The sequence below is a fragment of the Corapipo altera genome, unplaced genomic scaffold (genome assembly GCF_003945725.1).
Source record: "Corapipo altera isolate COAL_440 unplaced genomic scaffold, ASM394572v1 1, whole genome shotgun sequence".
NCBI classification, from domain to species: Eukaryota; Metazoa; Chordata; class Aves; order Passeriformes; family Pipridae; genus Corapipo; species Corapipo altera.
Window position 1 is genome coordinate 17,183,496 of NW_020884873.1, and position 10,668 is coordinate 17,194,163.

Sequence of the window (10,668 nt, forward strand, 5' to 3'; positions counted from 1 at the left end):
GTTTGGTGGCTTAACATTTATAGAAATTTTTGTGAAAACACATGTTCACAGAGTGCACAACATCAGCTCCCTCCTCTTGTACTGATTCTTTATTTGTGTGGTGTTAGGCTGACATGGGATGCAAAAATTCTGATAGATAGCATGGAATCAGAAAGCAAAAGAGGTGAAAGTGAAGTTTGTTTGGTGATGGTGGGAACAGAATTTTCTTGAACTTTTGTATTTTATGTAGCATGAACTTTTTTTCTGGCAACTGTTTACAAATATGGTCCATTGTGGACTGCCAGGTCTCTTTTGCCAGAATTACTGGTACGATACGTATATGGTGTGTGTGTCACACTATTGCAGCTGACCTTAGCTCATGGGTTGCATAAAGGATAGAAGAACATTGTAATGCTCAGCAGTCCTGTGGATTGGGTAGAAGTTTTTTGCTTTTGGGATCGCAGGCTGTATCACACTTTTTAAAGTTTTCTAGTTTCAGTGACAGATTTTTATGTTTCTGTTAGAAAACACAAGTATCTAGGAAAAAATAGACATGAATTTGAATACACACATAATTTTCTATATAACACATTCATTTAAACAAAATCGTGTCCTGGAAGTTGCACAGATTAGTCACTGGTGCTGTTCAGCAAATAGTGGATGCTTTGAGTTTTTTCTTGTCTGGAAGACACATTCCAGGAAAACATTACGAACTGCAAACCCTCTGCTGTGTGTCCCCTCTAGCACAAAAAAGCAAAAGTTCAGGTACATCTCTTGAATAAACCAGTAGCACAGACCTTGCACCAGAAAGCCTGGGAATCTGTGTGACAGATACACTGTAGGAAACCTAGAAAAAGCAGTTAAAGCCTTTTATGTGGGAAACCCCTCGTTTTCTTGCTGGAATTAGACACTTTTCTGAGGAGCTAACTGAGTTAGAGAATTAGTTGTCTCAAAAACATTTGCACACCCACAGATTTTCATACTGTTCACTGCCTTCTCTACAGGTGTATTTGTGTTACATTTCTGTCAGCGTGGATGTTAAATACTGAGCTTCTTGAGCTGGAGTTACTGTTTATAATGCCAGAAACTCCCAAAATTTAATCTTTTACAAGACCTGTCTCATAGACTCATTGCTGAACTTGTTTCTTTAGTCACCATTCCCCTGTGTAATAATGAGAAACACAGTACTGCTTGGAATGTTACAGGACATGTGAGGATCACCTCTGCCATGTTTCCAAGCTTTAACAAGATTCTTGTTACCAGAATTTAACAGAAGCTGGATAGCTACTCTTTGCTCCTCGTTGATAAATCATAGAGCTTCTTTAGTGATACCTGTAGTCCCACTGTCAGCGATAGTAAAATTTTTTGTTACTGACTGCCTCATGACTGTGAGAGGATAAGTGAAGTTCACAAATCCTGAACTTAAAACTTTCACTGAGATCATCAGTACAGTCCCTAATTTCTTGTGCAAATGAGTAGCCCAAGACTATGATTGCAGGTTTCATGTAACAGATCCTGGGTTTTGGCACGTAGCATTTATGCAATTATTCCTGTATTGCCATCCCACTCTTAGGAGGTCAATAGACTGGGACAAGTTACTGTTCCAGAACTATCAGCCAGTTGAGCTGTCTCATAGTCGGTCTGCCTTATGGACTTCCTTGACCAGGAAGACTTAGCTGACAACATGACCTACCTTATCAACACCCTTGATGAAGAATGAAGACCTAAAATGACTTTACACTCTAGGTTCTTCTTCTTGACAAGCTTGTAGATGAGGCCCACTGTCAGTTCCTGGCATGGAGATAGAATTTTTCCTCCAGCGTTGGAAAATAAGTTGTTAACAAAACTGAGTTTACATGAGAAAACCTCTTGAAATAGGTGCATTTTTCCTTTGAATGAATACAGTGGTAACTCAGCTTTCACCCTGACAACACCTTTCGCGTTTTCCTCCTAAATGCCATCTGCTGCAGAAATTCTGCCGTTCAAGAAAGCAGTATTGTTCAGCACAAAGATAAATGAAGTGGTGCCCAATCAAACTGATATCACAGCTGGAGGTGAGAGCAAGTTTTGCTGCGTTGGTGAGAACTATGTCTTTTGGTTATGTCACACAGACTTGCATACCTAGGTAATACTAGACTGTGACTTTCCCGTTCAAGATCAGTTCAGTCATATACTCCAGGCAAACTGGCCTGGATGTGTCTAACATGGTTCTCACAATAATCTTATGTTTGAAGTTTTTGAGAGGACCTTTCAAATGTCAGTGGAGAAATGCATTTCATATTTTCTTTACTGTCTGGAAATAAAATAACATGTCTCTAGACAGAGTTGGTGAATGTGCATGAGAATAACTATCAACCTTAAAGGATAGTCTGGAAATTTGTCAGTATGCTGAAGTTCAAGGAAAACTCTTCTCCAGACCAGGATTATTTTGATGAGTGAATGTGTTCATAAGCAATAATATGCCTGATCACTGGAGCCTTGTTTGTATATTTATTAACCTTTTGATTAGAGTTTACCGTGCGCTTAATTTTCAGTCTCACCAATTCCCAGAAATCTTTACAAATACAAGACTTGGACTTCTTTTTATTTTTTTCTTTTTTAAGCAAGATCTGATTTCGAGGTCCTAACCTGTGTTCATGGATTCTTTGTCTCAGAACAGAATATATTTTGACTAGACTCAAGAGCTGCAGTGCTTCTTCCTTAAGCATACAGTGGTCCTGTTTGTCAGAGGATTGCAGTATTTTGACAGTAGCTGAGCAGATTCCTTCCTTGATGCAGTGCTGATTGCTCATGGTGTTAGAAGCATTGATACCTGGTCCTCCTGGATTATTTTGTTATAATTACTAAAGATTGGGAGATGTAATTGATGTTTACAAAATCATGAAGTCAGTGAACAAGATAAATGCAGAATTGTAATTCTGTGAATCCTGTGATGCTAGGACCGTGGTAAATGCTGGACTTAGGAGGATATAAATTTTAAATAGGTGAGAGTTTTTTTTTCCCATCAGGAGTGGTGAACTTCTGGATTGTATTGCTTTTAGAGCTTCTTGAGACTGTACTAACCTGAAACAGTGATTGGATGAAATGATGGAAAAACATTTGGTAGTTCTGCCATCCTAGGATAGGAGGACTGTGGATGCTGGGAGAGTGTGAGGGCAGTAGTCTACAGAGAGTGGCCAGGTTTGTGTTCTGTCCCTAAATGGTATCTCCTACTGCTGTTAGCAAAATAGTGGACTAGATGGACCACAGTTCTGACCCAGTAGGGCATTTCTCATGTCTTTGAGATTCTCCTGCCAGTGCATTATCACAGTCTAATACTGCCCTTACTGTCAGTTGTTTGAACCCATAGTATCACATTTTCTTCTGTATTTGTCTGTGAAAGTCAGTCTTGACTATACTTCTTCATTAAAAAGGTGACTGAAATAAACCATTCCATGCCAGATAATTCCTACATGGTTTCATTCTAGACAGCACATCCTGGATCTCCCACTTTTAATAATGTATTTTTTAATTACACTCAAGTAAACTATCATTAATTATTTCAGAACTTCAGGTTGGGAATAAAGCTGCCATTCTGTATCCTGGACTTGTATCCACAGGGGATGAATCTGCCACCTTGTCACTCTTCTCATGCTTAGCCAAATTGTCACATAGTATATGAAGCTTCTTTACTTATTTTCGTGTTTGGCAGTTTTACTTTCCTATCACTGCTTCCAAAGTTGGCCACAGCACTTTATTCACTGAAGGAACCAGATTACTGATCTTTCTTACAGTAACTGGAGTTTTTGTATGTCCATATTTGATATAATTCATCCTCTTGTCTTAAAATTCTGGCATGCCTGGAGCTATAGTTGAAACTAAAGCATGATAAGTATATTCTATCTCACTGCGAAGCATGAAGAATGTCGAATGAGTATATACATTGCTTTTACCACAAGGTTTCTCACCTTAGCATTACCTCAGTGTTGATAGGTAATGTATAAAGTGTGTGTGTACCTACAGTGTGAAGTGTCAAATGTGTTTACAAACTCTTAAGGTAGGTAGCCTTTCCTCGGCGAAGGCTTCTGCACACACACAAAGTATGTGTGCAGAATCTAATCTTATAATATATAATCTGATCTTATATATCTTATATATGATGTATTAAAACTTTTGAAACCTTATCTGAATGTAGTAAAGCAGTAGTAGTTAAAGGGATACTGGATACACTTGAGCCATTTTTTTATGTGTAGTGTAGACTTGTATTCAGACACTAGAACTCTAATGCTGGGGGAAGAAATGTGAAATAGATTATAATTCAAAAAAGTAGAAAAAGTAGTCTTTTTTTTTTTTTTTTTTTCCTGAGGAACAGAGTAGAAGACAACTGTTTACCCTTTTAAAATACCTTCAACGGTTACTTCTAGTAAAGGACATTTCCCTGATTGCATCTAATTCCTTTTTCCCCCCTGTCCCAGAGTTCCAACCGGGAGTGCCATGGAAAGGTATACAAAACATTGACCCTGAATCTGACCCCTATGTGACCCCTGGAAGTGTGCTGGGGGGGACAGCCACATCTCCCATTGTAGATACTGACCACCAACTTCTGCGGGACAACACCACAGGTAAAACAGTGAACAACTTAGTATGTGATTATCTGAGTCACTCTGATACTCGAGATGATTCTGATGTTCTGGTCGTGACAGGCGAATCGTTTGTTGCGTTTGACTAAGAAGGAAGCTGTGTGCCCTTGTGCCATCGCTGTGTGTCGTGTGGAAGCTTGGCATTGGTATTGTTGTGGCTCTCTTGAGGTTTAGTGGTATTACCAAAATATCCTTGAAATCGGCCTACTCTCTCCTTTTCTCTTTGATAGGGTCTAATTCTTCCCTCAACACCTCGCTGCCTTCACCTGGTGCCTGGCCCTACAGTGCCTCTGACAATTCCTTCACCAACGTTCATAGCACTTCAGGTATGTGGTTTCCAAAACTTATCCAAAGCATTTTCTGTTTACTCATTCATTGTTGTTCCACTTTGAATATTTAGTCCATCAGGCCTAACAGTGATTTGGGAAGACAGACACCAAAACTCCAAACATATCCCCCTTCTTTCTTCTTCCCCCAGCTTTATATGCTGAGCATGACTCCATATGGTATGAAATATCCCTTTGGACAGCTGGGGTCAGCTGTCCCAGCTGTGTACCCTCCCAGCTTCTTGTATACCCCATCCTTCTTGCTGCTGGGGGGAATGTGAGAAACAGAAAAGACCTTGATGCAGTGTAAGCACTGCTTAGCAGTAACTAAACTATCTGTATTATCAACACCATTTCCAGCACAAATCCAAAACACAGCCCCATATGAGGTAATGTGAAGAAAATTGACTCTACCCCTGCCAAAGTCAGCACATTATGCAAGTTAAAAAATAAGGTAACAGTAACCAGCAGATGCAAAAAGAAAAATAAAACAGCACGGGTACAATCTGTTGACATGTTAAAGAGTTGCAGGGCTGTCATAATTTTAAAAAGACACTTTCTCCTGTATGTATGAGTAAAAGTGAGTAATTTTCTTCGTTTTAACTTTAGAACATGGGAGTACTGTGAAGGGAACATTTTTACCTTGCCTTTTATAACACTCATCATTCCCTGAAACCTGGAGAGTGAGGACTTTCAGTCCTCTGGCATTTAATGGTTGACCTGTAAATAGTAACTTAAATATCTGTCTTGGATTGTTGGGAAGGTCTCCAAATCTTTCTTGTGAAAAATGGTTTCTTCAGGCACTTCAGAGTAAAATGCTCCAGACAAACCATTTGAATTTTGAACTTTTTGCAAATACCAGTTTTCTCCTGAAGATGACATTGTCTTGACAACTACTTAAAAATGAAGAATTGGGTGTAAATAGCAGAGGTTACAAGCAGAGCTGAGCGCTACATCTGGCCCAGACTTTTTTTCGTCTTACCAAATAAAAGCTGCGTTCAGATGTTACCTCAGCATCTTCACAAAATGTGTTGAAAATACTCTTTAGTCCTCAAGAAGAACTGTGCTCCTGCTGCTGATTTGTGTGCTGACTTTGGTATGAAGTGGTGTTTGTATATGCAGCATTCCAGTGGCATAAAAGATTTCTCTTTCACAGCCTGGGCAAAGGAGTGGCATGTGTCAGCTTCTTGCCTTTGCTTAAATTTTGTCTAGCAAGTAAGAAAGACCCAAGAGATAAAAAAATTACTGAAGTAAAAATTGAATTGAGAAAACTAGACCACTACCATGTAACATCTTCTGTTCATCCTGTTAAAATATGCACAGTCAGAAAGCAGGTCATCTGAACTGAGGGTTTAGAATTCACCTGTCTCTAAGACAAAGTCTAGTGAAAGCAGGTTTTTAAGCACTTCCATATACTTTCATGGATTAGTGCTTGAAACCTGTGTGCTACTGACTGTTACTGTGTCATGGAAATTGAAACACATTTCTGTTTCTGAAAGCTTTATGATTTCCAAATGTGTTGTTTTGTGATGCTCTGGCACATTGTAAATCTGAATTTTTATACTTTGTTTCAAATAAGTAATTTGCCACCTTTTGTTAGTGAAAAGAGTTAAATGCATATGTTCACAAACACACACAAGAGTTGTGATTTAAGATAATTCATGATCAAGGTCATTCCTGGCACAACTTTTTCCCCCAGATCACTGTGCTTGTGTTCATTGGTTCCCATTGCAGAACAAGTTAAAAAAAAATTACTCAAGGAATTTTGACTTTTGAAATATCGCTTGGTGTCAGAAGGTGTGGGAGAATTTGCAGTCTGCCTTCTTAAGGAAAACTGGTTTAGGAAGAGCTCCCAAATATTCATGGCAAATAGTGACATTTTGGAGAGTCTTTTAACTTTTCTCTTTTATTGAACTTCTGCATAAAGTGTTTTTGAAATCTGTTAGGGATACCCACTATTGGTCTTCTAACAATCATCTGGTAATGTTTCTAGTAAAAAAATGGGCTATCAAGATTGTTTAAAAGTCCAACTGTAACACAGCTAAATGACCACCTTTATGTGTTACTGTTGTAACAGTACTGTCAACATTGTGTGAGGTCTGTGATTCATGAGAAAGCTTTGATCTTTAGGACCAAATGGTACCTCCAAATGGCACCTCCACGTTACCTTAGTAGGCCAAGAATGGTAAATATTCATTTCAGTTCTCTGCAGGATTTGTACCTAAAGAGGATTCAGTTTCATTAAAGGTCAGTAGTGCCCAAACTTGTAAGAGGTTCTCAGGTGAAATGTAGTGTGGACACGAAAGTTGCTATTCATCTTATTAATGATGGAACATACTGCAATCTTCTACATTATCGTATACATGTAGGTATATTAATTTCTTTTTGTCAGGTTATATAAAATAATCAAAGATTGACTTACTTGTAGCATGTGGTTTTTCAGTATGGCGAATTAACTATTGTATGGTTCTGTGCTTCATGCTTGTCTCCAATACAAATGTGGTCAAAAGGTTTACTGTGATAGGACAGTTATTTAATCTCAGCAGTTTCTCTAACGCATACAATTTCTTTAATCTTCTAGCAAAATTCAGTGATTACAAATCAACGTGGTCCCCAGATCCCATAGGACACAATCCCACTCATCTCTCCAACAAGATGTGGAAAAACCATATTTCCTCAAGGAACACTACAGGGCTGCCCCGCCCACCTCCTGGCCTGACCAACCCTAAACCATCATCTCCATGGAACAGCACAGCACCCCGATCGGTCAGGGGCTGGGGGGCACAGGACTCAAGGCTTGGCTCTGGTGAGAAGAATCAACTGATAGCACCGTTAATCAGACCTGAGGAGTGTATGTTTCACAGCACTAATGATTTGGAGGAAAGAAAGTTGTAGTTGTCTGGTAAAAGGAAAAAAGTTCCTTTTTGAAATGGAAATTTACTCTCAGTAACTGGGGCGGGTGGGGAGTAGAATCTCAGGTCCTGCTGCAGGGAATGAGTGAAGAGGGCTGTGAGAGCTGCTAGGGGAGAATACCTACTACACAGGGTCTTTCAAGTCTAGATGCTTGCTGTGGGTGGGAAACTCCTCCAAGTAACTCTAGTAAAATGAATCTTGATGTCAGATGTGAGGAACGGTGTAGTTTTGTTTTCAGGACTGAAGATTAGGCTTTCGTGTGTTAACAGGACTGATAACACTGAATTTTTCTGAGACTGAAAGACCTAACTGTAAAGAAAGATGGTTTTTCTTTGTATCAAATCTGTCTTGATTGCTCTGTCTTATAATTTGCAGCATCTACTTGGAGTGATGGTGGCTCAGTTCGTCCTAGCTACTGGCTGGTTCTTCACAATCTCACTCCACAGGTATTTTCTGTGGTTGTTTCTGGAAACTTGTTTGCTTTACCAAGGATTTGTGAATTCTTCAGTTGTTTCTCTTTGAATAAAATCTGGCAAAATCAGATTTGTCAAGATATGTAACGTGTTTCTGCTATTATAATCTCTTAGCTAACTTTAGGATGTTCAGGTTTTGCTACGTGACTGTTAAAACATTTCTTTACTTAAGAGTTACAAAAAATTACTGGAACAGAAAGTTTTTTTCTTAGAAGTAAGGGTAAGTTGCATGACTATAATGTGGAATGGTTTATAGCTGTTCTTTGGGATGTTGTCAGTAAGAAAGTTGGTGTAACTGCCAGTTTTCACTTTAGTGTTTCCATAGTGAAACCACAGAATTTTTCCAACACTCCTGCCAAAACCAGTCTAGTTAGGTTATTTCTGCAACTATTCTCAGAGCTTGCTTCCATTCAAAATGAGTTCTGTGGAGATCCTGATTTCAGCATTCCCAATTAGTCCTGAATTCAAGGGCTGGGAAAAGCCTTTGTGATTATCAGGAGAACCTCAAGGTCTAGACAGAGTCCCCTGTTCAGCAAGGTAATTTATTATGCTTCTACAGTCTAAGAAAAGATTGATGTGAAAGATAAAAGTAGTCTCCTTCAGATCACCCAAAACGGTGAACTGTGCTCCTTTCATAGAAAACACTGTTTTCTGTGATGTGAAGGAAACGGAAGACACAGTTCTAAGTCTGGCTTGTGCAGGAGAGTTTAATACTGCTTTAAGAATTATTTAATGGATGAAGAATATGTTTTGGAGGCATTTAAGTTAGTAGGAAAGAGACAGAAGCATATTATAATTGTCTCTTTTCATAACAGATTCTGTACTCATTGTAGGTCAGTACACCATAGAGGAGGAAGTGCAAAGGTTAGGGTGGATTCATAGACTCGTGGAATAGCTAAGGTTGGAAGGAACATTTCAAAGTTCTCTGGTTTAACTTTGACCATATTCGTACCCACACACAACTTCCTTTTCCCTCATTTGAAGTATTATATAATAGGGAGGAAAGAGAAGGAAGAAATTAGCACTTCCTTAAGTATTTGCACATACAGATCCCATTCCTGTGTGCATATTACTGTGGCACACCAGGAATGGAATCTATCTGTACAGAACACCTGGGAGAGCAGGTATTATTGGAGGTAAGTAACAAGTTGTTGCTGCTGCAGAAGGAATGTAGGCAACAACTTCTGTGAAAACATTAGTTCAGGAGGAATGAACATTGGTGGGTTTGGCAGGAATATCGCTGTTTCTGTCACTTACTGTTTCTTAACCCATAAAGACAAAGAAGCACTAAAATAAATTTTTAAAAAATTATTTATAGAGATATTTCCAGTTTTTCAAAAATTTTTCATGTTTATCTAAATTCTGCTGAAATCAGAGAGCTGGAAACTGAGGCACTCTGGTTCCTTTGGTAAAATTCTGATGACTGAAGGTGGTGGTTAAGTACAAGTTGTATATAATTACTGGAAAAGTTGTCAACGGAAGGATAGTGACAGTGTAAGAAACTCGGTGAGAGAGGGTAACACTGGACTCAAACTACAAGTGAATGGGAATAAGTCAGATTATTCCCTAAAACAAACTCCATCTGATAATGAGAAGTCAAGGCATACCAGTTCCTGTTTAAAAATTAACTTCCGTCACCTTTGCTTACTTCCCACCACTTTCACGTGTTTTCCTTTCTGAGAACAGAATATCTTTTAATTACTGGGATGAAGCTAGGACTGAAGTACATTTGGAGAAATAGTTACAAACATCTGTTTTATCTTGGCTATTCTTCCTCAGATTGATGGGTCAACCTTGAGGACGATCTGCATGCAGCATGGCCCACTGCTGACATTCCATCTGAACCTGACCCAGGGCACCGCCCTTATCCGATATAACACCAAACAGGAGGCGGCCAAGGCCCAGACTGCACTGCACATGTAAGTGAGGTTTTGAGACAAAATCTGATAGGAGACGGGGGGGAGTATGGTGTAAGCCCCTAAACTCAGTGAAAACTTTTGAACTATACTAATCTCCTGCATTTAAAACCTGTTCTTCCTCTGTTCTGTTTGAAAAGGGGCATATGTGCATTAACCATTTTGCCTAAGGCACTTTTACTGCTCTGGTGTTCATGTGCAGGACCTTAGTTTAAATTTAGAAAGGATTTGTTGCAGGCATAACTGAGTGTTGGGCCAGGGGGTTGGAGTTTTTGTATCGGGGGTTTTTTTCCCCATATAAAATGGGGAGTTCTTGTGTTTGGGGTCAGTTTCACTGTCAAGAACAGCTGAAGCTTTCCATGTTCATTCAATTATAGCAATGTAACTCATATTTCCTTTGGTTTGGGCACCTAATAGTACTGTTCCTGTGCTTCTGAATCCC

The 10,668-nt window shown here is 39.2% G+C and overlaps 1 protein-coding gene across 17 annotated transcripts in view; it reads left to right on the forward strand.

The window, feature by feature from the left end:
* The window catches only part of TNRC6B (trinucleotide repeat containing 6B), a 140,772-nt gene that overhangs the window by 116,368 nt on the left and 13,736 nt on the right, over positions 1–10,668 (forward strand). For 15 of the 17 annotated variants that reach the window (XM_027662926.1, XM_027663042.1, XM_027663024.1 and 12 more), the window contains 6 exons: positions 1,950–2,033; positions 4,434–4,580; positions 4,829–4,924; positions 7,506–7,730; positions 8,213–8,283; positions 10,090–10,229. In XM_027662926.1, the coding sequence (XP_027518727.1) occupies positions 1,950–2,033; positions 4,434–4,580; positions 4,829–4,924; positions 7,506–7,730; positions 8,213–8,283; positions 10,090–10,229 (763 nt within the window). The remainder of the gene's footprint in view (positions 1–1,949; positions 2,034–4,433; positions 4,581–4,828; positions 4,925–7,505; positions 7,731–8,212; positions 8,284–10,089; positions 10,230–10,668) is intronic. The other 2 variants (XM_027662946.1, XM_027663017.1) reach the window with 1 other exon arrangement.